The sequence below is a fragment of the Carettochelys insculpta genome, chromosome 2 (assembly GCF_033958435.1).
Source record: "Carettochelys insculpta isolate YL-2023 chromosome 2, ASM3395843v1, whole genome shotgun sequence".
NCBI lineage: Eukaryota > Metazoa > Chordata > Testudines > Carettochelyidae > Carettochelys > Carettochelys insculpta.
Window position 1 is genome coordinate 677,557 of NC_134138.1, and position 25,798 is coordinate 703,354.

At 56.0% G+C, this 25,798-nt stretch overlaps 1 protein-coding gene across 23 annotated transcripts in view; it reads right to left on the bottom strand.

Moving 5' to 3' along the window:
* Positions 1–25,798, bottom strand: part of SCRIB (scribble planar cell polarity protein) — a 341,713-nt gene that overhangs the window by 89,610 nt on the left and 226,305 nt on the right. For 15 of the 23 annotated variants that reach the window (XM_074986386.1, XM_074986377.1, XM_074986382.1 and 12 more), the window contains 3 exons: positions 19,006–19,074; positions 12,369–12,419; positions 11,490–11,531 (listed from right to left, as the gene is read on the bottom strand). In XM_074986386.1, the coding sequence (XP_074842487.1) occupies positions 11,490–11,531; positions 12,369–12,419; positions 19,006–19,074 (162 nt within the window). The other 8 variants (XM_074986378.1, XM_074986395.1, XM_074986393.1 and 5 more) reach the window with 3 other exon arrangements.

Here is a 25,798-nt window from a genome sequence, read left to right on the forward strand (position 1 = left end):
GTGGTATCACACAAGCCCATGGCATGCACAGGAGCCTACAGTGCAAATAGGTAGCTGCCAGAGATGCATTAGGAAAATGTGGGTAGGTAAGAGCCTGTGCACTATGTGGAAGACGTAAGTAGAAAAATCACCAGAGAAAGTGTTGCCAGGAGCAAGAGAGAGAAAGAGAGGAGCAAGCATTAAGAGCTCCGACAGCAGTGTGGGGCACAGGCAAGCATGTGAGAGGTGCCTGGGGTGCTGAGCCTACAGGCTCTCTCACATCACCCTGGGATGTTTCAGTAAGATGAACAAAGAGAAGTAACAGAGTGAAAGAGAGCACCCATCACTGCAGCGACAGCCAGCACAGCAAACAGCAGAAGAAACAAGACATATGAGAATATGTGCAATGAATTTCAAGGAAACCCTTTATACAAATGTGAGGCTTGCAGTGCCCAGGCAGGGAGCAGGGTGCTAGGGAAGAAAAGTAGGAGTGTGGTTGGAGGAGATGGCAAGATCTAGTAGACAGCCAAATACAAGGAAAGGAGAGTGCAAATTCTGGCAGCGATCAGACTGCGAGGAAAGGGGAAGGCAAGATATGGCAGTGAGCAGAGTATGAACAATGGACGTGTGAGAGGGTGAGGCTGGCACTGAGCAGCGTGTGAGGAGAGGAGGGTCGAGGCTAGCACGGAGCAGCGTGTGAGGAGAGGAGGGTCGAGGCTGGCACTGAGCAGCGTGTGACGAGAGGAGGGTAGAAGTTGGCACTGAGCAGCGTGTCAGCAGAGGAGGGAAGAAGCTGGCACTGAGCAGCGTGTGAGGAGAGGTGGGTAGAAGCTGGCAGTGAGCAGCGTGCGAGGAGAGGAGGGTAGAAGCTGGCAGTGAGCAGCGTGCGAGGAGAGGAGGGTAGAAGCTGGCACTGAGCAGCGTGTGAGGAGAGGTGGGTAGAAGCTGGCAGTGAGCAGCGTGCGAGGAGAGGAGGGTAGAAGCTGGCACTGAGCAGCGTCTGAGGAGAGGTGGGTAGAAGCTGGCAGTGAGCAGCGTGTGAGGAGAGGAGGGTAGAAGCTGGCACTCAGCAGCGTGTGAGGAGAGGAGGGTAGAAGTTGGCACTGTGCAGCGTGTGAGCAGAGGAGGGTAGAAGCTGGCACTGTGCAGCGTGTGAGCAGAGGAGGGTAGAGGCTGGCACTGTGCAGCATGTGAGGAGAGGAGGGTCGAGGATGCCACTGAGCAGCATGTGGGGACAGGAGGGCCAAGGCTGGCACTGAACAGCGTGTGAGGAGAGGAGGGTAGAAGTTGGCACTGAGAAGCGTGTCAGCAGAGGAGGGAAGAAGCTGGCACTGAGTAGCGTGTAAGGAGAGGTGGTTAGAGGCTGGTACTGAGCAGCGTGTGAGGAGAGGAGGGTACAGGCTGGCACTGAGCAGTGTGTGAGGAGAGGTGGGTAGAAGCTGGCAGTGAGCAGCGTGTGAGGAGAGGAGGGTAGAAGCTGGCACCGAGTACTGTGCGAGGAGAGGAGGGTAGAGGCTTGCACTGAGCAGCGTGTGAGGAGAGGAGGGTAGAAGCTGGCACTGAGCAGCGTGTGAGGAGAGGAGGGTCGAGGCTGGCACTGAGCAGCGTGTGAGGAGAGGAGGGAAGAAGCTGGCACCGAGTACTGTGCGAGGAGAGGAGGGTAGAAGCTGGCAATGAGCAGCGTGTGAGGAGAGGAGGGTCGAGGCTGGCAGTGAGCAGCGTGTGAGGAGAGGAGGGTAGAGGCTGGCAGTGAGCAGCGTGTGAGGAGAGGTGGGTCGAGGCTGGCACTGCGCAGCGTGTGAGGAGAGGAGGGTAGAGGCTGGCACTGAGGAACGTGTGAGGAGAGGAGGGTAGAGGCTGGTACTGAGCAGCGTGTGAGGAGAGGAGGGTAGAAGCTGGCACCGAGTACTGTGCGAGGAGAGGAGGGTAGAGGCTTGCACTGAGCAGCGTGTGAGGAGAGGAGGGTAGAGGCTGGCACTGAGCAGCGTGTGAGGAGAGGAGGGTAGAAGCTGGCAGTGAGCAGCGTGTGAGGAGAGGTGGGTAGAGGCTGTCACTAAGCAGCGTGTGAGGAGAGGAAGGTAGAGGCTGGCAGTGAGCAGCGTGTGAGGAGAGGAGGGTAGAGGCTGGCAGTGAGCAGCGTGTGAGGAGAGGTGGGTCGAGGCTGGCACTGCGCAGCGTGTGAGGAGAGGAGGGTAGAGGCTGGCACTGAGGAACGTGTGAGGAGAGGAGGGTAGAGGCTGGTACTGAGCAGCGTGTGAGGAGAGGAGGGTAGAAGCTGGCACTGAGCAGCGTGTGAGGAGAGGAGGGTCGAGGCTGGCAGTGAGCAGCGTGTGAGGAGAGGAGGGTAGAGGCTGGCAGTGAGAAGCGTGTGAGGAGAGGTGGGTTGAAGCTGGCACTGAGCAGCGTGTGAGGAGAGGAGGGTTGAAGCTGGCACTGAGCAGCGTGTGGGGAGAGGAGGGTCAAGGCTGGCACTGAGCAGCATGTGAGGAGAGGAGGGTAGAGGCTGGCAGTGAGCAGCGTGTGAGGAGAGGAGGGTAGAGGCTGGCACTGAGCAGCATGTGAGGAGAGGAGGGTAGAGGCTGGCACTGAGCAGCGTGTGAGGAGAGGTGGGTAGAAGCTGGCAGTGAGCAGCGTGTGAGGAGAGGTGGGTCGAGGCTCGCACTGAGCAGTGTGTGAGGAGAGGAGGGTAGAAGCTGGCAGTGAGCAGCGTGTGAGGAGAGGTGGGTAGAGGCTGGCACTGAGCAGCGTGTGAGGAGAGGAGGGTAGAGGCTGTCACTGAGCAGCGTGTGAGGAGAGGTGGGTCGAGGCTGGCACTGAGCAGCGTGTGAGCAGAGGAGCGTCGAGGCTGCCACTGAGCAGCGTGTGAGGAGAGGAGGGTCGAAGCTGGCACTGAGCAGCGTGTGGGGAGAGGAGGGTCGAAGCTGGCACTGAGCAGCGTGTGGGGAGAGGAGGGTTGAAGCTGGCACTAAGCAGCGTGTGGGGAGAGGAGGGTCGAAGGTGGCACTGAGCAGCGTGTGGGGAGAGGAGGGTCAAGGCTGGCACTGAGCAGCGTGTAAGGAGAGGAGGGTAGAGGCTGGCAGTGAGCAGCGTGTGAGGAGAGGAGGGCAGAGGCAGGCAGTGAGCAGCGTGTGAGGAGAGGAGGGTAGAGGCTGGCACTGCGCAGCGTGTGAGGAGAGGAGGGTAGAGGCTGGCACTGAGGAACGTGTGAGGAGAGGAGGGTAGAGGCTGGCAGTGAGCAGTGTGTGAGGAGAGGAGGGTAGAGGCTAGTACTGAGCAGCGTGTGAGGAGAGGAGGGTAGAGGCTGGCAGTGAGCAGTGTGTGAGGAGAGGAGGGTAGAAGCTGGCACTGAGCAGCGTGTGAGGAGAGGAGGGTAGAGGCTTGAACTGAGCAGCGTGTGAGGAGAGGAGGGTAGAGGTTGGCACTGAGCAGTGTGTGAGGAGAGGAGGGTAGAAGCTGGCACTGAGCAGCGTGTGAGGAGAGGAGGGTCGAGGCTGGCACTGAGCAGCGTGTGAGGAGAGGAGGGTAGAGGCTGGCACTGAGCAGCGTGTGAGGAGAGGAGGGTAGAGGCTGGCAGTGAGAAGCGTGTGAGGAGAGGTGGGTTGAAGCTGGCACTGAGCAGCGTGTGGAGAGAGGAGGGATGAAGCTGGCACTGAGCAGCGTGTGGGGAGAGGAGGGTCAAGGCTGGCACTGAGCAGCGTGTGAGGAGAGGAGGGTAGAGGCTGGCACTGAGCAGCGTGTGAGGAGAGGAGGGTAGAGGCTGGCACTGAGCAGCGTTTGGGGAGAGGAGGGTCGAAGCTGGCACTGAGCAGCGTGTGGGGAGAGGAGGGTCAAGGCTGGCACTGAGCAGCGTGTGAGGAGAGGAGGGTAGAGGCTGGCAGTGAGCAGCGTGTGAGGAGAGGTGGGTAGAGGCTGGCAGTGAGCAGCGTGTGAGGAGAGGAGGGTCGAAGCTGGCACTGAGCAGCGTGTGGGGAGAGGAGGGTCAAGGCTGGCACTGAGCAGCGTGTGAGGAGAGGAGGGTAGAGGCTGGCAGTGTGCAGCGTGTGAGGAGAGGAGGGTAGAAGCTGACAGGGAGCAGCGTGTGAGGAGAGGAGGGTAGAAGCTGGCAGTGAGCAGCGTGTGAGGAGAGGTGGGTAGAAGCTGGCAGTGAGCAGCGTGTGAGGAGAGGTGGGTAGAGGCTGGCAATGAGCAGCGTGTGAGGAGAGGAGGGTACAAGCTGGCACTGAGCAGCGTGTGAGGAAAGGTGGGTAGAAGCTGGCAGTGAGCAACGTGTGAGGAGAGGTGGGTAGAGGCTGGCACTGAGCAGCGTGTGAGGAGAGGAGGGTTGAGGCTGGCACTGAGCAGCGTGTGAGGAAAGGAGGGTAGAGGCTGGCACTGAGGAACGTGTGAGGAGTGGAGGGTAGAGGCTGGTACTGAGCAGCGTGTGAGGAGAGGAGGGTTGAAGCTGGCACTGAGCAGCGTGTGGGGAGAGGAGGGTAGAGGCTTGCACTGAGCAGCGTGTGAGGAGAGGAGGGTAGAGGCTGGCACTGAGCAGCGTGTGAGGAGAGGAGGGTAGAGGCTGGCACTGAGCAGGGTGTGAGGAGAGGAGGGTAGAGGCTGGCACTGAGCAGGGTGAGAGGTCAGGAGGCTTGAGGCTGGCACTGAGCATCGTGTGAGGAAAGGTAGGTAGAGGCTCGTACTGAGCAGAGTGCGAGGAGAGGAGGCTGGCACTGAGCAGTGTGTGAGGAGAGGAGGGTAGAGGCTGGCACTGAGCAGCGTGTGAGGAGAGGAGGGAGGAGGCTGGCAGTGAGCAGTGTGTGAGGAGAGGAGGGTAGAGGCTGGCACTGAGCAGTGTGTGAGGAGAGGAGGGTAGAGGCTGGCACTGAGCAGCGTGTGAGGAGAGGAGGGAGGAGGCTGGCACTGAGCAGCGTGTGAGGAGAGGAGGGTAGAGGCTGGCACTGAGCAGCGTGTGAGGAGAGGGGGGTAGAGGCTGGCACTGAGCAGAGTGCAAGGAGAGGAGGGAGAAGACTGGCACTGAGCAGCGTGCAAGGAGAGGAGGGAGGAGACTGGCACTGAGCAGCGTGAGAGGAGAGGAGGTTAGAGGCTGGCACTGAGCAGAGTGTGAGGAGAGGAGGGTAGAGCCTGGCACTGAGCAGAGGATGAGGAGAGGAGGGTCGAGGCTGGCACTGAGGAGCATGTGAGGAGAGGCGGGTAGAGGCTGGCACTGAGCAGAGTGCGAGGAGAGGAGGGTAGAAGCTGGCACTGAGCACTGTGCGAGGAGAGGAGGGTAGAGGCTGGCACTGAGGAGGGTGAGAGGACGGGAGGGTAGAGGCTGGCACTGAGCAGCGTGTGAGGAGAGGAGGGTAGAGGCTGGCACTGAGCAGTGTGTGAGGAGAGGAGGGTAGAGGCTGGCACTGAGCAGAGTGTGAGGAGAGGAGGGTAGGGCTGGCACTGTGCAGCCTGTGAGGAGAGGAGGGTCGAGGCTGGCACTGAGCAGAGTGTGAGGAGAGGAGGGTAGGGCTGGCACTGAGCAGTGTTTGAGGAGAGGAGGGTCGAGGCTGGCACTGAGCAGTGTTTGAGGAGAGGAGGGTAGAGGCTGGCACTGAGCAGCGTGTGAGGAGAGGAGGGTCGAGGCTGGCACTGTGCAGCCTCTGAGGAGAGGAGGGAGGAGGCTGGCACTGAGCAGTGTGTGAGGAGAGGAGGTTAGAAGCTGGCAGTGAGCAGCGTGTGAGGAGAGGTGGGTAGAGGCTGGCACTGAGCAGCGTGTGAGGAGAGGAGGGTTGAGGCTGGCACTGAGCAGCGTGTGAGGAAAGGAGGGTAGAGGCTGGCACTGAGGAACGTGTGAGGAGTGGAGGGTAGAGGCTGGTACTGAGCAGCGTGTGAGGAGAGGAGGGTAGAAGCTGGCACTGAGCAGCATGTGAGGAGAGGTGGGTAGAGGGTGGCAGTGAGCAGCGTGTGAGGAGAGGAGGGTAGAAGCTGGCAGTGAGCAGCGTGTGAGGAGAGGTGGGTAGAAGCTGGCAGTGAGCAGCGTGTGAGGAGAGGAGGGTAGAAGCTGGCAGTCAGCAGCGTGTGAGGAGAGGTGGGTAGAGGCTGTCACGGAGCAGCGTGTGAGGAGAGGAGGGTCGAGGCTGGCACTGAGCAGCGTGTGAGGAGAGGAGGGTCGAGGCTGGCACTGAGCAGCGTGTGAGGAGAGGAGGGTAGAGGCTGGCACTGAGCAGCGTGTGAGGAGAGGAGGGTAGAAGCTGGCAGTGAGCAGCGTGTGAGGAGAGGTGGGTAGAGGCTGTCAGTAAGCAGCGTGTGAGGAGAGGAGGGTAGAGGCTGGCAGTGAGCAGCGTGTGAGGAGAGGAGGGTAGAGGCTGGCAGTGAGCAGCGTGTGAGGAGAGGTGGGTCGAGGCTGGCACTGCGCAGCGTGTGAGGAGAGGAGGGTAGAGGCTGGCACTGAGGAACGTGTGAGGAGAGGAGGGTAGAGGCTGGTACTGAGCAGCGTGTGAGGAGAGGAGGGTAGAAGCTGGCACTGAGCAGCGTGTGAGGAGAGGAGGGTCGAGGCTGGCAGTGAGCAGCGTGTGAGGAGAGGAGGGTAGAGGCTGGCAGTGAGAAGCGTGTGAGGAGAGGTGGGTTGAAGCTGGCACTGAGCAGCGTGTGAGGAGAGGAGGGTTGAAGCTGGCACTGAGCAGCGTGTGGGGAGAGGAGGGTCAAGGCTGGCACTGAGCAGCATGTGAGGAGAGGAGGGTAGAGGCTGGCAGTGAGCAGCGTGTGAGGAGAGGAGGGTAGAGGCTGGCAGTGAGCAGCGTGTGAGGAGAGGAGGGTAGAGGCTGGCAGTGAGCAGCGTGTGAGGAGAGGTGGGTAGAAGCTGGCAGTGAGCAGCGTGTGAGGAGAGGTGGGTCGAGGCTCGCACTGAGCAGTGTGTGAGGAGAGGAGGGTAGAAGCTGGCAGTGAGCAGCGTGTGAGGAGAGGTGGGTAGAGGCTGGCACTGAGCAGCGTGTGAGGAGAGGAGGGTAGAGGCTGTCACTGAGCAGCGTGTGAGGAGAGGTGGGTCGAGGCTGGCACTGAGCAGCGTGTGAGCAGAGGAGCGTCGAGGCTGCCACTGAGCAGCGTGTGAGGAGAGGAGGGTCGAAGCTGGCACTGAGCAGCGTGTGGGGAGAGGAGGGTCGAAGCTGGCACTGAGCAGCGTGTGGGGAGAGGAGGGTTGAAGCTGGCACTAAGCAGCGTGTGGGGAGAGGAGGGTCGAAGGTGGCACTGAGCAGCGTGTGGGGAGAGGAGGGTCAAGGCTGGCACTGAGCAGCGTGTAAGGAGAGGAGGGTAGAGGCTGGCAGTGAGCAGCGTGTGAGGAGAGGAGGGCAGAGGCAGGCAGTGAGCAGCGTGTGAGGAGAGGAGGGTAGAGGCTGGCACTGCGCAGCGTGTGAGGAGAGGAGGGTAGAGGCTGGCACTGAGGAACGTGTGAGGAGAGGAGGGTAGAGGCTGGCAGTGAGCAGTGTGTGAGGAGAGGAGGGTAGAGGCTAGTACTGAGCAGCGTGTGAGGAGAGGAGGGTAGAGGCTGGCAGTGAGCAGTGTGTGAGGAGAGGAGGGTAGAAGCTGGCACTGAGCAGCGTGTGAGGAGAGGAGGGTAGAGGCTTGAACTGAGCAGCGTGTGAGGAGAGGAGGGTAGAGGCTGGCACTGAGCAGTGTGTGAGGAGAGGAGGGTAGAAGCTGGCACTGAGCAGCGTGTGAGGAGAGGAGGGTCGAGGCTGGCACTGAGCAGCGTGTGAGGAGAGGAGGGTAGAGGCTGGCACTGAGCAGCGTGTGAGGAGAGGAGGGTAGAGGCTGGCAGTGAGAAGCGTGTGAGGAGAGGTGGGTTGAAGCTGGCACTGAGCAGCGTGTGGGGAGAGGAGGGATGAAGCTGGCACTGAGCAGCGTGTGGGGAGAGGAGGGTCAAGGCTGGCACTGAGCAGCGTGTGAGGAGAGGAGGGTAGAGGCTGGCACTGAGCAGCGTGTGAGGAGAGGAGGGTAGAGGCTGGCACTGAGCAGCGTGTGAGGAGAGGAGGGTAGAGGCTGGCACTGAGCAGCGTTTGGGGAGAGGAGGGTCGAAGCTGGCACTGAGCAGCGTGTGGGGAGAGGAGGGTCAAGGCTGGCACTGAGCAGCGTGTGAGGAGAGGAGGGTAGAGGCTGGCAGTGAGCAGCGTGTGAGGAGAGGTGGGTAGAGGCTGGCAGTGAGCAGCGTGTGAGGAGAGGAGGGTCGAAGCTGGCACTGAGCAGCGTGTGGGGAGAGGAGGGTCAAGGCTGGCACTGAGCAGCGTGTGAGGAGAGGAGGGTAGAGGCTGGCAGTGTGCAGCGTGTGAGGAGAGGAGGGTAGAAGGTGACAGGGAGCAGCGTGTGAGGAGAGGAGGGTAGAAGCTGGCAGTGAGCAGCGTGTGAGGAGAGGTGGGTAGAGGCTGGCAATGAGCAGCGTGTGAGGAGAGGAGGGTACAAGCTGGCACTGAGCAGCGTGTGAGGAAAGGTGGGTAGAAGCTGGCAGTGAGCAACGTGTGAGGAGAGGTGGGTCGAGGCTGGCACTGAGCAGTGTGTGAGGAGAGGAGGTTAGAAGCTGGCAGTGAGCAGCGTGTGAGGAGAGGTGGGTAGAGGCTGGCACTGAGCAGCGTGTGAGGAGAGGAGGGTTGAGGCTGGCACTGAGCAGCGTGTGAGGAAAGGAGGGTAGAGGCTGGCACTGAGGAACGTGTGAGGAGTGGAGGGTAGAGGCTGGTACTGAGCAGCGTGTGAGGAGAGGAGGGTTGAAGCTGGCACTGAGCAGCGTGTGGGGAGAGGAGGGTAGAGGCTTGCACTGAGCAGCGTGTGAGGAGAGGAGGGTAGAGGCTGGCACTGAGCAGCGTGTGAGGAGAGGAGGGTAGAGGCTGGCACTGAGCAGGGTGTGAGGAGAGGAGGGTAGAGGCTGGCACTGAGCAGGGTGAGAGGTCAGGAGGCTTGAGGCTGGCACTGAGCATCGTGTGAGGAAAGGTAGGTAGAGGCTCGTACTGAGCAGAGTGCGAGGAGAGGAGGCTGGCACTGAGCAGTGTGTGAGGAGAGGAGGGTAGAGGCTGGCACTGAGGAGCGTGTGAGGAGAGGAGGGAGGAGGCTGGCAGTGAGCAGTGTGTGAGGAGAGGAGGGTAGAGGCTGGCACTGAGCAGTGTGTGAGGAGAGGAGGGTAGAGGCTGGCACTGAGCAGCGTGTGAGGAGAGGAGGGAGGAGGCTGGCACTGAGCAGCGTGAGAGGAGAGGAGGTTAGAGGCTGGCACTGAGCAGAGTGTGAGGAGAGGAGGGTAGAGCCTGGCACTGAGCAGAGGGTGAGGAGAGGAGGGTCGAGGCTGGCACTGAGGAGCATGTGAGGAGAGGCGGGTAGAGGCTGGCACTGAGCAGAGTGCGAGGAGAGGAGGGTAGAAGCTGGCACTGAGCACTGTGCGAGGAGAGGAGGGTAGAGGCTGGCACTGAGGAGGGTGAGAGGACGGGAGGGTAGAGGCTGGCACTGAGCAGCGTGTGAGGAGAGGAGGGTAGAGGCTGGCACTGAGCAGTGTGTGAGGAGAGGAGGGTAGAGGCTGGCACTGAGCAGAGTGTGAGGAGAGGAGGGTAGGGCTGGCACTGTGCAGCCTGTGAGGAGAGGAGGGTCGAGGCTGGCACTGAGCAGAGTGTGAGGAGAGGAGGGTAGGGCTGGCACTGAGCAGTGTTTGAGGAGAGGAGGGTCGAGGCTGGCACTGAGCAGTGTTTGAGGAGAGGAGGGTAGAGGCTGGCACTGAGCAGCGTGTGAGGAGAGGAGGGTCGAGGCTGGCACTGTGCAGCCTCTGAGGAGAGGAGGGAGGAGGCTGGCACTGAGCAGTGTGTGAGGAGAGGAGGGTAGAGGCTGGCACTGAGCAGCGTGAGAGGAGAGGAGGGAGGAGGCTGGCACTGAGCAGGGTGAGAGGACAGGAGGGTAGAGGCTGGCACTGAGCAGAGTGTGAGGAGAGGAGGGTAGAGGCTGGCACTGAGCACTGTGCGAGGAGAGGAGGGTAGAGGCTGGCACTGAGCAGGGTGAGAGGACGGGAGGGTAGAGGCTGGTACTGAGCAGGGTGAGAGGACAGGAGGGTAGAGGCTGGCACTGAGCAGCGTGTGAGGAAAGGTAGGTAGAGGCTGGTACTGAGCAGAGTGCGAGGAGAGGAGGGTAGAGGCTGGCACTGAGCAGTGTGTGAGGAGAGGAGGGTAGAGGCTGGCACTGAGCAGAGTGTGAGGAGAGGAGGGTAGAGGCTGGCACTGAGCAGAGTGTGAGGAGAGGAGGGTAGGGCTGGCACTGTGCAGCCTGTGAGGAGAGGAGGGTCGAGGCTGGCACTGAGCAGTGTTTGAGGAGAGGAGGGTAGAGGCTGGCACTGAGCAGCGTGTGAGGAGAGGAGGGTCGAGGCTGGCACTGAGCAGCGTGTGAGGAGAGGAGGGTCGAGGCTGGCACTGTGCAGCCTCTGAGGAGAGGAGGGTAGAGGCTGGCACTGAGCAGCGTGTGAGGAGAGGAGGGAGGAGGCTGGCACTGAGCAGCGTGAGAGGAGAGGAGGGAGGAGGCTGGCACTGAGCAGAGTGCGAGGAGAGGAGGGTAGAGGCTGGCACTGAGCAGAGTGCGAGGAGAAGAGGGTAGAGGCTGGCACTGAGCAGTGTGTGAGGAGAGGAGGGTTGAGACTGGCAGTGAGCAGCGTGCGAGAGGAGAGTGGCGGCTGGCACTGTGCAGCTTGCGAGGAGATGAGGGGAGTAAGGAGAACGTGGCGAAAGAATAGGGAGGGCATAGGCCTTGAGCAACGTGAGGGAAGAGAAGTTTGAGCGTGACCGAAGGAGAGGCTGAGGTCTAGCAAAATTTGAATGCAAGGAAAGGAGAGTGTGAAATCTGGCGCTGAGTAGAGTGCCAGTAAAGGAGAGTAGGAGGTGAGCTGAATGCCAGGAAAGGGGAAGGTGAGATGTGGCAGTGAACAGAGCGTAAGGAATGGGGAGTGAGAGACCTGGCAGGGATCCGTGGGACGGAAGGACAGGATGAGGACGGGCAATGAGTGGAAATAAAGTAGGAGGTGAGGCTAGCTGCAGGCAGTGTTTGAGGAAAGTGAAGTGTAGCATTTGGTAGAGTGACAGAAAAGGAGGGCGAGGCTGGCAGTGAGGGGAAAGGAGAGGGTGAGAATGGCAGCAAGGATAGTGAGAGGAAAAGAAAGAGGAGTGGTGGCAAGTGGTGGGTGAGAAAAGAACAGGGCGAGGCTGGCAGCGAGCAGTGTTTGAAGAAAGGAGGGTTGAGGATGGCTGTGAGCAACATGTGAGATGAGGAGTGATTGAGGCTGGCACTGAGCAACTTGTGAGGTGAGGAGTGATTGAGGCTGGCACCGAGCAATGTGTAAGGAGAGGAAACGTTGAGTCTGGCACTGAGCAGCGTGCAAGGAAAAGATGAGGTAGAGGCTGGCACCGAGTATTTTGTGAGGAGAGGAGGGTCAAGGCTGGTACTGAGCAGCGTGCAAGGGAAGGAAAGCTTTAGGTCTCACAGTGAGCATCATGTAAAGCAGGAAGAATGTGAGTCCTGAGAACAGAAACACTTACTGATTTGCTGTCATCGAGAGGTGGGATGAAGTTTATGGAAGCCTGAAAACAGTCAAGAGAATGTCAGTTGAGTCCTAGTTGGGACCCCTTGTCCAATTTCGGCACAATATGAGAGCAATCAACTCTCCCTGTCCAGCTTCTCCTGTCCCATTAAAGCGGAGGTCTGAAGTTCTCATTCTGTGCAGCCCAGGGTACCAACCTTTTCTGCAATCCCTGCTTAGCCTGTCCTAGCCCTGGCTTAACACTCTGCACTCTCACAGCTTGTTACTGAGCTCAGGCAAAGCAACCGATACCGCAGCTTCTCTGCCAGGAAGCATTCACAGACACCAGACCAGCACCAGCTAGCGGAGAGGGAGCATCTACTACCCCAGCAATGAGCAACCTCGGCCAGTGAGTGGCCCACAAGTGGTGCTCCTTTAGCTCCGTGGGCCTCAAGGTTGTTGTGACCAAGACGGTCTCCCAGGACAGGGTAGTTCTGCTAATTGTGCTTGCCTATCTAGCATTTGCAAGGTGGGTTGACTGAGCCAGCAGTGGTTTGCCTGGATGGAGAAGCATGCATAGCTTTCACAGTCAGTGCTCTGTGCAATCAGCCCGTGTCCTGCTTTATGTCACTTTAGTAATACCAGTAGGACAAAAATTACACAAATAGAAACCAGAGCAATCTGGGCAACAGTAAACAAATGTCACGTAGGCCACAAAAGAACTCCAATGAGACGCATGTGGCCCATGGGCCATAGGTTGCCTGCCACCACCCTTGAGGCCCTGGCCTGATAACTGCTCCCCACAGCACAGGTCTCCTCAAATACCAAGCCTGTGAGATGATGGAGCCAAGCAGCGTGCTAAGAGAAGCAGCACACACTGCACACCAGAGGCACTTACAAAGCGAGTCTCCCTGCCTGCCAGATGAGCAGGCCGAAGGGCTGCAGGTGGCTGGAGAGGAGCAGCACCAGGGAGAACCGAGAGGGGAGAGAACCAGAGAAACACTGAAGACAACAGAGTCCTGCAGGAAAGGCAAAGACAAGCACCCCTTTCCCCCGAGCTGAAACCCCACAGCAAACATGCCCAGCCTTTTCTAATGCATGTAAAGAGAGAAGCCTCCACCCCAACTGCTCCTCACCCGCCGCACAGACAGAACCCAGCACCTGCTGCTCAGCTGGGAACAGACCCTTCGCTACTTCCTCCACCCCCCTACCTGCAGAGAGGGGAGACCTCGCTGGCTTCTCCCCTGCCACAGGAGGATTTAAAGTCAGAAGGGACAAATACGATCACCTAATCTGACCCCTTGCACACCAACAGCCAAAGGACTTTAGCCAGGGATTCCTATGAGCCCAGTAATTTTTGATAGCACTGGAGAAGAGATTCTCAAACTGTGGATCAGGACCCCAAAGTGGGTTGTGACCTTGTTTTAATGGAGTTACCAGGGCTGGTGTAGACTTGCCAGGGCCATAGCTGAAGCCTGAGCACCACTGCCAAGGGTCAAAATTGATGCCCTCAGGCTTCACCCCTGGGTTGCAGATCAGGGAGGTGGGGAGAGCAGGCCTCAGGTACAGGTCTCCTAGCTCAGGCTGAAACAACTGTGCTTCAGCTATGGCCTCTCTGCCCAGGGCAGTGAGGCTCTGGCTTTGGTCCTCTCACCTGAGGCAGTAGTCTTGGGAAGCCTCAAGGCTTTGGTTCCCCTCCCAGGGTCATGCCATAATTTTTATTCTTGGAAGGTAGTGGTGCAATGAAGTTTGAGAACCTCTGAACTAGAGGTGCCTTTCTCATTTGAGATGCACATATGTGGAGGCCAGAAGGGATGATTTTGATTACCCTATTGTGCCTCTTGTCTATGACAGACCAAAGAACTCTACTCAGTGACTCCAGCATCAATTCCATAAACGTTGGTTGAGAAAGAACATGTATGTCGCAAGATCTAGCCTCAATATAAGGACCAAAGGTGATGGAGAATTTGCAACATCCTTAATTATCTCCTCTGTTAACGATTTATGATTTACTTCTAATTTGAACTTGTCTAGCATTAGCTTATGCTTGATGGATAAACAAGAAGTCCTGTGGCACCTTATAGACTAAGATATTTTGGAGCATAAGCATTCAAGGGCAAAAATCCGCTTCATCTTTGCCCACAAAAGCAAAAGTTTATGCTCCAAAATATCTGTTAGTCTATACGGTGCCACACGACTTCTTGTTGTCTTTGCACATACAAACTAACATTGCTACCCCCCTGATGCTACTCAATGGATAGTCTGTTTTTTTTTCCAGGCCAGATTCAATGGGCATCTTTTCGGCCAGACTACCGTCAGACATCCCTTCTTCATGTAGGGTATTTGTAAAGCATCATCAATTCATTTCTTAACTTTCTCTTGGATAAACAAAATAGATTTCTTCTAATCTTTCAATCAAACATAGTTTTTCCAGACTTTGAATCATTCCTGTAACTTTTCTAAACTCATCCAAGTTTTTCAACTTCCTTTTTGGAGTGTGGACACCAGAAACAGACACTGTATCTAGTTCATTTAATGCCATATAAAAAGGTAAGAACACCTTCCCACTCCCACTAGTTAATTCACTGCTTACGTATTTGAGGATCACATTTGCTACCTTAATTACAACACTGGGCTAAGTTCTTTTCATGGTATGTCTGTACTATGCAGTTATCAACAAATATGTGTGGACACAGCCCTGTTGCTAGAAGTCAGAGTTTGTGCAAGTGAGCTTCACTTTGTCAGCATGAATGCTCTCTAGTGTCATGGCCCCTTGTTGTACACCCAACTTTGAAGCTGCGTAATATTCCACCAATGTTTACAGTACTACTGGGGTGGGCGGGGGGGGATTGTACGTATGTATGTAACTTTTCAAATTGCCTTATTCTATGTGGAACTCCATCTGAGTTTAACTATGTTCTATAATGCTTCCCTCCAAGCCAAATCATGTGCCTTTGTCAAGTCAATGAAAAACAGCAAATATTTTCAGTCCCCATTCTTTTTCCATCAACTCTTGGACCATTCTAACTTTTTTGCAAAGCAACTTTTGCCTGGTCTGAAGCCACACTGTTTCTCACCTACTGCTTCCTCTAAAACATGTTTTAATCTATTGCCAATTGCTTTCATCACGATTTATCCCTGTAATGATAATAAGCTATACCTCAGGAATTACTCAGATTGGACAGATCTCCTTTCTTCAGGTACAATTACAATTACTGCCTTTAACCAGTTGTGCAGGACCCTGTCTTGCTCCCATACCTTCTTACATATTTTTCCTAGAGCTTTTATCATACTTGTCCTACCAGCTTTTAGCAGCAACTGTTACATTGTCTGTTTCCTACAATTTTCCCATTTTTTATCTGCTTCACTGCTCTATTTCTTCTTTTTCTAATGCTTCAGTGCTATCTATTCTGCCTTGCAAGCGCCCTGTTCATTTGGCATGTCTGGAATGTTTGAACTACAAGGTTCAACACTTAATCCACATGCTCCATCCCTGCTTCCAGCCCCTCTTCAGACATTCTTCTCAGTTCACTGACAGCCTCTCTTATCACTTGAATAGTTAGCCCAGCTGTATTTTCCATAGAACGCAGTCTGTGTATTGTTTTCAGAGCTTGTTTTCCCAGCACCTCCTTTAGTTGTTCAGCCTCTTCTCTTCAAAATTTGCTTCTCCCCTCTGTCGCTTTTTCACTGCTTAGTGCATTACTTTTATTTCCTCCATTTTCCCAGCAACCTCAGCTTGTTTACACTTCGGCTGTGATGCCATGAAGATGAACTTGGTGCATCTCAGAAAGGGGACAGGAGATAGAGTGTTGAAATACAATAATAGAGAAGCTACAGAACAAATACAATGCTGTGTGTAGCTAGGAAGCTTCGACCATTACTGATGACTCCATCAAGAATGAAATAAAAAGATTAATTTTAACTATAAGTGCTGTATAGTAGCAGGAGGGTAGCTGTGTTAGTCTGTAATAGCAAAATCAATGAGAAGTTCTGTGGCACCTTATAAGCTAACAGATATTTTGGAGCCTAACCTTTCATGGGCAAAGCCCCACTTTGTCTGTGGATTTTTCACCTTCAGTCTTTTTGGTATGGTGTCCATCCGTTTACATTTGGAGAGGAACATGCTGTCTGTCTGTATCTATGCAAGACTTTTCATGAGGTTGATGGATTTCTACTCCATGTGGCTAAATACAGTGCTTTGCACGGTGACAAGTAAAACAAAAACAATGCAAAAAACAAGAAGAAGTCCTGATGAAGCAGGTCTTTGCCCATGAGAGCTTAGGCTCCAAAATATCTGTTAGTTTATAAGGTGCCATAGGACATCTCATTGTTTTTGTGGATACAGACTAACACGGTTATCCCTGTGACACCTGTCACCATGCAAGGCACTATATTTAGCCTTATGAAGTGGAAAACCCACTGCAATCAACATACTACACAGAGAATGGTGAGAGATTGTGCCACACACTCTCTAAGACACTGAGGAACCACCTGGTCAGCGTTCTGTACAGCAAACAGGAAACCATGAAAAACGAGTTCTCAAATCTGGAGACCCTCAGAAAAACCCAAACTTCCACACAAACCTCTGCAAAGCTGGACTTCACCAGAACAAGACAGGAGATTTACACTGCACACTTCACTTCTCTACAGAGGAAAAAGGGCTGTAAAGTATCTAAACTCCTACTTACTACAGGGGGCCACAATAGTGATACCCCTAACTCAGCCAGCAATATTGTCAACCTATGCAACTACACACACAGCCCAGCAGAAGAGTCTGTCCTATCTTGGGGACTCTCTTTTTGCCCCATCACCCCCACAAATTTGATACAGTTCTGCTGGGATCTAAAAGCCTGTTTTTGCCATCTCCAACACAACACTGAATAGTGCACTGTCTGACAGGTACCCTGCCACTTCCAGTACAGGAAAAAGAATTCTGCATGGACTCCCCTCCGTGGTCAAAATGACTGGACCTATAAATAGAGTGCTTCCTCCAACGTGCACAGGCAGAAATTGTGGAAAAGCAGCACTGCTTGCCCCATAACCTCAACCGTGTGGAATGCAACACCATCAACAGTCTCAGTAACAACTCAGACATTATAATCCAAGTGGCTGACAAGGGAGGCACTGTTGTCATCATGAACAGGACAAACTACCAAAAAGAGGCTGCCAGGCAACTCTCCAAGATCACATTCTACAAGACACTGTCCTCTGATCCCACTGAGGAGTGTACAAAGTAACTACATCATCTGCTCAAGGCCCTCCCTACAAAAGCACAGGAACAAATCTACATGGACACATCCCTAGCACCCCAACCAGCTTCATTCTATCCACTACCCAAGATCCATAAACATGGAAATCTCGGACACGCCACCATCTGAGGCACTGGCACTCTCACTACAGGATTGTTTGGATATGTGGACTCTCTACTCAGACCCTATGCCACCAGCATGCCCAGCTTTCTTCGAGACACCACCAACTTCTTGAGGAAACTACAATGCATTGGTGACCTTCCTGAAAACACCATCTTGGCCACCATGGATGTAGAGGCCCTTGACACAAATATCCCACATAAAGATGGACTTCAAGCTGTTAGGAACATTATCCCTGATGAGGCCCAGGCACAAATGGTAGTGGAGCTTTGTGACTTTGTCCTCACCCACAACTATTTCAGATTTGGGGACAAATTATACCTTCAAATCAGTGGCACTGCTATGGGCACCCGCATGGCCCCACAGTTTGCCAACATTTTTATGGCTCACCTAGAACAATGCTTCCTCAGTTCTCGTCCCCTTGCGCCCCTCCGCTACGTGAGCTATATTGATGGCATCTTCATCGTCTGGACCCAGGGGAAGGAGGCTCTTGAAGAGTTCCACCGTGATTTCAATAGTTTCCACCCCACCATCAACCTTACCCTGGACCAGTCCACATAAGAAATTCACTTTCTGGACCCTACAGTGTAAGTAAGTGATGGTCACATAAACACCTCCCTATACCAGAAACACACAGACCTCTACACTTACCTACATGCCTCCAGCTTCCATCCAGGCAAACCACACGATCCATTGTACACAGCCAAGCATTAAGGTACAACCGCATTTGCTCCAATAACTCAGACAAAGACAAACATCTACAAGACCTTTACCAAGCCTTCCTGAAACTACAATACCCACCTAAGGACGTGAAGAAACAGATTGACAAGAGCCAGATGTGTACCCTTAAGCCACCTGCTACAAGATAGGCCCAACAAGGAAAATAACAGAACACCACTGGCCATCACATACAGCCCCCAGCTAAAACCTCTCCAGCGCATCATCAGTGATCTACTACCCATCCTGGACAATGATCCCTCATTCTCATAGACCTTGCGAGGCAGGCCTGTCCTCACCTACAGACAGCCTGCCTACTTTAAACATATTCTCACCAGCAACTACAGGCCACACAACAATAATTCTAGCTCAGCAACCAATCCATGCAACAAACCTCAGTGCCAACTCTGCCCACATACCCACACCAGTGACACCATCACAGGACTTAATCACATCAACCACACAAGTCTGAACTTGTCTAGCTTCAACTTCCAGCCATTGCATCACCTTAATATGTTCTCTGCTGGACTGAAGAGAACATTATTAATATGTGCCCCACAGACAAATACTTATAGACTGTGAGCAAGTCACTTTTTAATCTTTTAGTTAAGTTAAAGAGACTGAGTTCTTTGCATCTGTCGCTATAAGGAATGTTTTTGTTACCCTTCAGTAATTCTTGGGGCTCTTCTCTGAGTACTCTCCAACATATCAACACATTTCTTGAACTGTGGACACCAGAACTGAACACAGGATTTCAGCAGTGGTCATGTAACTGCTAAATACAGAGGTAAAATCATCTCTCTACTCCTATTTGAGACTTCCCTATTTATGGACCTAAGGGTCATATTAGCTGTTTGGCCACAGCAGCACACTGGGAATGCCTGTTCATCTGACTATGCACCATGACTCCCAAACCTTATCCAGTCATTGCTTCCCAGCATAGAGTCCCACCCTCCCATAAATAAGGTCTACATTCTTGTTCCTAGATGTAAACATTCACATTTAGCCACTTTAAAATGCATATTGTTTGCTTGTGCTCAGCTTGCCAATAAATTCATATGGGTCTGAATCGAGGATATTTACCACTCCCTCAATTTTTGTATCATCTACAAACTTTATCAATGATGATTTTATGTTTCCTTCAAAGTCATTGATGATAAAAATGTTAAATACCCTAGGGTCAAGAACTGATCCCTGTGGAATCTCTGCTCAGTGACAATTCCCCAGTTATATCTTGAGACCTATCAGTTAGCCAGTTTTGAATCCATTTTAATTCATTTAATTTAATCTATTTATTTAATGCTACATTAATTTTATATCTTTCCAGTTTTGTCAACAAAGCGCAGAAAATTTTGGCCTCCTATTTCACCCTCCCATGCTGACATCTTCTTGCCCTGGAGCTACCCCTACCCTTCCCTACACTGTCAGGCCTGAGTGCAAAGGACTCACCTGTTGGCTGCTTGGTGAGTAGGAGGCATCCCGCCTGGAGCTCCCAGGCCCAGACTCACCTGCTGGACCCTGAAAAACACAGATAAAACCATGCAATTACTGAACACCTGCAGCTCCTGTGCATCAGACCTGGCACTGGGCACAGAAGCTGCCATTTGGACTGGTGCCAGCAGATGCCACCACGCAGTGGGCGAGCAGGATTAGCCCTGGAGCCAGGAACAGCTGTCACACAGCAGAAAAGCACAGCCAGCTGAGGGAAAAAGAAAGCAGCATTACCCCAAGTGCAAAGCCAGATGATGTGTCAAGGCTGTCTGCTTCCATGGCACTTGCCTGAATCAAAGCCCAGAAAAAAGTTCTATTCATCCCATAATTAGGTTGGAGGCCTCAGTTCCTTTCCAGCAAATCATAATGACCACAGCCCAGACAGAATCTCTTCTGAGTCTCTTGCTGCTTGGGGAAGACGGAGGTGACATGTTCTCAACCCTATCCAAAGCCCAGCAACAAATTCAAAGAGCTGGGGAAAGGGGAAGAGGAGGACTGGGACAAAAGAAATCTGATGAGGTTCAACAGGGACAAGTGCAGAGTCCTGCTCTTGGGACGGAGGAATCCCAAGCACTGTTTTAGGCTCGGGACCAAATGGCTAATTAGCAGTGCAGCAGAAAAGGACCTGGGGATTACAGTGGATGAGAGGCTGGATGAGAGTCAAAAGTGTGCACTTCTACCCAAGAAGGCTAATGGCATGTTGGGGTGAACTAGGAGGAGCATTTCCAGCAGATCTAGAGAAGTTATTATTCCCCTCAGCTGGGCATGGGTGAGGCCACATCTGGAATACTGCATCCAGTTCTGGGCTCCACAGTATGGACAGGATATCAATGCATTGGAGAGGGTCCAGCTAAGGGCAACAAAAATTATTAGGGGGCTAGAACACATGACCTATGAGGAGAGGCTGAGGGGCTTGGGCTTATTTAGTTTGCAGAAGAGAAGAGTGAGAGGTGATTTGATAGCAGCCTTCAAATTCCTGAATGGGGGCTCTGAAGAGGATGGAGAGAGGTTGTTCTCAGTAGTGACAGATGGTAGAAGAAGGAGCAATGGTCTCAAATTACAGTGGGGGAAGTCTAGGTTGGGTATCAGGAAAATCTCTTTCACCAGGAGGGTGGCAAAGCACTGGAATGTATTACCTAGAGAAGTGATGGAGTCTCCATCCTTAGAGGTTTTTATGTCCCAGATTGACAAAGCCCTGAGACAAATCTAATCACAGGATTCTACGATTCTACTATTCTAAGAGACTTGAAACTTGCTCTACCTCTCTGTCTTAGGCTTGGTCTGCACTAGAAAACGAGCATGCTATAGCTACAGTGATAAGAGGTGTGAAAAATCTGTACTCTTGTGTGAGACAGTGACAGGACCTAACCCCCAGCCCAGAGCAGAGAGCACTCAGTGAGCGAGAGAATTACTAGCAGTGCCTCTTGGGAAGGCTGAGTACCTATGCTGATGGGACAAGTATCAGAGAGGTAGCCGTGTTAGTCAGTATCTTCAAGAACAACAAGAAGTTTTGTGGCACCTTATAGGTTAACAGATATTTTGGAGCATAAGCTTTCGTGGGCAAAGACCCGCTGTATCTGATGATGCAGGTCTTTGCCTATGAAAGCTTATGCTCCAAAATATCTGTTAGTTTATAAGGTGTCACAGGACTTCTTGTTATGCTGATGGGAGGCTGCTTCCTGTCTGAGTAGATGTGGCCACCCAAACCCTTCTGTTACTGACTCCATCAGCAGCACTGACACTGACACTTAACACAGACTGGGGAACATGAGCACAGCTGCCCTCTATGCCACTAACCCCACCAGCACTGCCTGGGGAACAGTAGCACTGCCACCCCCACCTCCCTCAGCACAGACTGGGGTATGGGGTTCATGGGCCTGGTCGGCCCCATGACACTGGCTCCACACCACAGCCAGGGACACATGATGCCCCAGCACAGATCAGGGGAACAGGGGTACTACCAATTCCACCACCCCATGTCACTGGCCACCCAGCACAGATCAGGGCACAGGGGCACTGCCATCACCATCCCCGTGTCACTGACCCCAGCACAGACCGGGGCACCGCCATCACCATCCCCATGTCACTGACCCCAGCACAGACCAGGGCACCGCCATCACCATCCCCGTGTCACTGACCCCAGCACAGACCGGGGTACCGCCATCACCATCCCCGTGTCACTGACCCCAGCACAGACCAGGGCACCGCCATCACCATCCCCGTGTCACTGACCCCAGCACAGACCGGGGCACTGCCATCACCATCCCCGTGTCACTGACCCCAGCACAGACCGGGGCACCGCCATCACCATCCCCGTGTCACTGACCCCAGCACAGACCGGGGCACCGCCATCACCATCCCCGTGTCACTGACCCCAGCACAGACTGGGGCACTGCCATCACCATCCCCGTGTCACTGACCCCAGCACAGACTGAGGCACAGCCATCACCATCCCCGTGTCACTGACCCCAGCACAGACCGGGGCACAGCCATCACCATCCCCGTGTCACTGACCCCAGCACAGACCGGGGCACCGCCACCACCATCCCCGTGTCACTGACCCCAGCAAAGACCGGGGCACAGCCATCACCATCCCCGTGTCACTGACCCCAGCACAGACTGGGGCACTGCCATCACCATCCCCGTGTCACTGACCCCAGCACAGACCAGGGCACTGCCATCACCATCCCCGTGTCACTGACCCCAGCACAGACTGGGGCACTGCCATCACCATCCCCGTGTCACTGACCCCAGCACAGACCGAGGCACAGCCATCACCATCCCCGTGTCACTGACCCCAGCACAGACCAGGGCACCGCCATCACCATCCCTGTGTCACTGACCCCAGCACAGACCAGGGCACCGCCATCACCATCCCCATGTCACTGACCCCAGCACAGACCGGGGCACCGCCATCACCATCCCCGTGTCACTGACCCCAGCACAGACCAGGGCACCGCCATCACCATCCCTGTGTCACTGACCCCATCACAGACCGGGGCACCGCCATCACCATCCCCATGTCACTGACCCCAGCACAGACCAGGGCACCGCCATCACCATCCCCGTGTCACTGACCCCAGCACAGACCAGGGCACCGCCATCACCATCCCTGTGTCACTGACCCCATCACAGACCGGGGCACCGCCATCACCATCCCCATGTCACTGACCCCAGCACAGACCAGGGCACCGCCATCACCATCCCCGTGTCACTGACCCCAGCACAGACCGGGGCACCGCCATCACCATCCCCGTGTCACTGACCCCAGCACAGACCAGGGCACTGCCATCACGATCCCTGTGTCACTGACCCCAGCACAGACCAGGGCACTGCCATCACCATCCCTGTGTCACTGACCCCATCACAGACCGGGGCACTGCCATCACCATCCCCGTGTCACTGACCCCAGCACAGACCGGGGCACAGCCATCACCAACCCCGTGTCACTGACCCTAGCACAGACCGGGGCACCGCCATCACCATCCCCATGTCACTGACCCCAGCACAGACCAGGGCACCGCCATCACCATCCCCGTGTCACTGACCCCAGCACAGACCAGGGCACCGCCATCACCATCCCTGTGTCACTGACCCCATCACAGACCGGGGCACCGCCATCACCATCCCCATGTCACTGACCCCAGCACAGACCAGGGCACCGCCATCACCATCCCCGTGTCACGGACCCCAGCACAGACCAGGGCACCGCCATCTCCATCCCCGTGCCACTGACCCCAGCACAGACCAGGGCACCGCTATCACCATCCCCGTGTTACTGACCCCAGGCACAGACCGGGGCACTGCCATCACCATCCCCGTGTCACTGACCCCAGCACAGACCAGGGCACCGCCATCACCATCCCCGTGTCACTGACCCCAGCACAGACCGGGGCACCGCCATCACCATCCCCGTGTCACTGACCCCAGCACAGACCAGGGCACTGCCATCACGATCCCTGTGTCACTGACCCCAGCACAGACCAGGGCACTGCCATCACCATCCCTGTGTCACTGACCCCATCACAGACCGGGGCACTGCCATCACCATCCCCGTGTCACTGACCCCAGCACAGACCGGGGCACAGCCATCACCAACCCCGTGTCACTGACCCTAGCACAGACCGGGGCACCGCTATCACCATCCCCGTGTCACTGACCCCAGCACAGACCGGGGCACCGCCATCACCATCCCTGTGTCACTGACCCCATCACAGACCGGGGCACCGCCATCACCATCCCCGTGTCACTGACCCCAGCACAGACCGGGGCACTGCCATCACCAACCCCGTGTCACTGACCCTAGCACAGACCGGGGCACAGCCATCACCATCCCCGTGTCACTGACCCCAGCACAGACCGGGGCACCGCCATCACCATCCCCGTGTCACTGACCCCATCACAGACCGGGGCACCGCCATCACCATCCCCGTGTCACTGACCCCAGCACAGACCGGGGCACCGCCATCACCATCCCCGTGTCACTGACCCCAGCACAGACCGGGGCACCGCCATCACCATCCCCGTGTCACTGACCCCAGCACAGACCGGGGCACCGCTATCATCATCCCTGTGTCACTGACCCCATCACAGACCGGGGCACCGCCATCACCATCCCCATGTCACTGACCCCAGCACAGACCGGGGCACCGCCACCACCATCCCTGTGTCACTGACCCCAGCACAGACCTGGGCACCGCTATCACCATCCCTGTGTCACTGACCCCAGCACAGACCGGGGCACTGCCATCACCATCCCCATGTCACTGACCCCAGCACAGACCGGGGCACCACCACCACCATCCCCGTGTCACTGACCCCAGCACAGACCGGGGCACCGCCACCACCATCCCCGTGTCACTGACCCCAGCACAGACCGGGGCACCGCCATCACCATCCCCGTGTCACTGACCCTAGCACAGACCGGGGCACCGCCACCACCATCCCCGTGTCACTGACCCCATCGCAGACCGGGGCACCACCACCACCATCCCCGTGTCACTGACCCCAGCACAGACCGGGGCACCGCCATCACCATCCCCGTGTCACTGACCCTAGCACAGACTGGGGCACTGCCATCACCATCCCCGTGTCACTGACCCCAGCACAGACCGGGGCACTGCCATCACCATCCCCGTGTCACTGACCCCAGCACAGACCGGGGCACCGCCATCACCATCCCCGTGTTACTGACCCCATCGCAGACCAGGGCACCGCCACCACCATCCCCGTGTCACTGACCCCAGCACAGACCGGGGCACCGCCATCACCATCCCCGTGTCACTGACCCTAGCACAGACCGGGGCACTGCCATCACCATCCCCGTGTCACTGACCCCAGCACAGACCATGGCACCGCCATCACCATCCCCGTGTCACTGACCCCAGCACAGACCGGGGCACCGCCATCACCATCCCTGTGTTACTGACCCCAGCACAGACTGGGGCACTGCCATCACCATCCCCGTGTCACTGACCCCATCACAGACTGGGGCACCGCTATCACCATCCCCGTGTTACTGACCCCAGCACAGACCGGGGCACCGCCATCACCATCCCCGTGTCACTGACCCCAGCACAGACCGGGGCACCGCCATCACAATCCCTTTGTCACTGACCCCAGCACAGACCGGGGCACCGCCATCACCATCCCCGTGTTACTGACCCCATCACAGACCAGGGCACTGCCACCACCATCCCCGTGTCACGGACCCCAGCACAGACCAGGGCACCGCCATCTCCATCCCCGTGCCACTGACCCCAGCACAGACCGGGGCACCGCTATCACCATCCCCGTGTTACTGACCCCAGGCACAGACCGGGGCACTGCCATCACCATCCCCGTGTCACTGACCCCAGCACAGACCGGGGCACCGCCATCACCATCCCCGTGTCACTGACCCCAGCACAGACCAGGGCACCGCCATCTCCATCTCCGTGTCACTGACCCCAGCACAGACCAGGGTACCGCTATCACCATCCCCGTGTCACTGACCCTAGCACAGACCGGGGCACTGCCATCACCATCCCCGTGTCACTGACCCCAGCACAGACCGGGGCACCGCCATCACCATCCCCGTGTCACTGACCCTAGTACAGACCGGGGCACCGCCACCACCATCCCTGTCTCACTGACCCCATCACAGACCGGGGCACCGCCATCACCATCCCTGTGTCACTGACCCCAGCACAGACCGGGGCACCGCCATCACCATCCCCGTGTTACTGACCCCAGCACAGACCAGGGCACCGCCATCTCCATCCCCGTGTCACTGACTCCAGCACAGACCGGGGCACCGCCATCACCTTCCCTGTGTTACTGACCCCATCACAGACCGGGGCACCGCCATCACCATCCCCATGTTACTGACCCCATCACAGACCGGGGCACTGCCATCACCATCCCCGTGTCACTGACCCCAGCACAGACCGGGGCACCGCCAACACCACCCCTGTGTCACTGACCCCAGCACAGACCAGGGCACCGCCATCACCATCCCCGTGTCACTGACCCCAGCACAGACCGGGGCACCGCCATCACCATCCCCGTGTCACTGACCCCAGCACAGACCAGGGCACTGCCATCACGATCCCTGTGTCACTGACCCCAGCACAGACCAGGGCACTGCCATCACCATCCCTGTGTCACTGACCCCATCACAGACCGGGGCACTGCCATCACCATCCCCGTGTCACTGACCCCAGCACAGACCGGGGCACAGCCATCACCAACCCCGTGTCACTGACCCTAG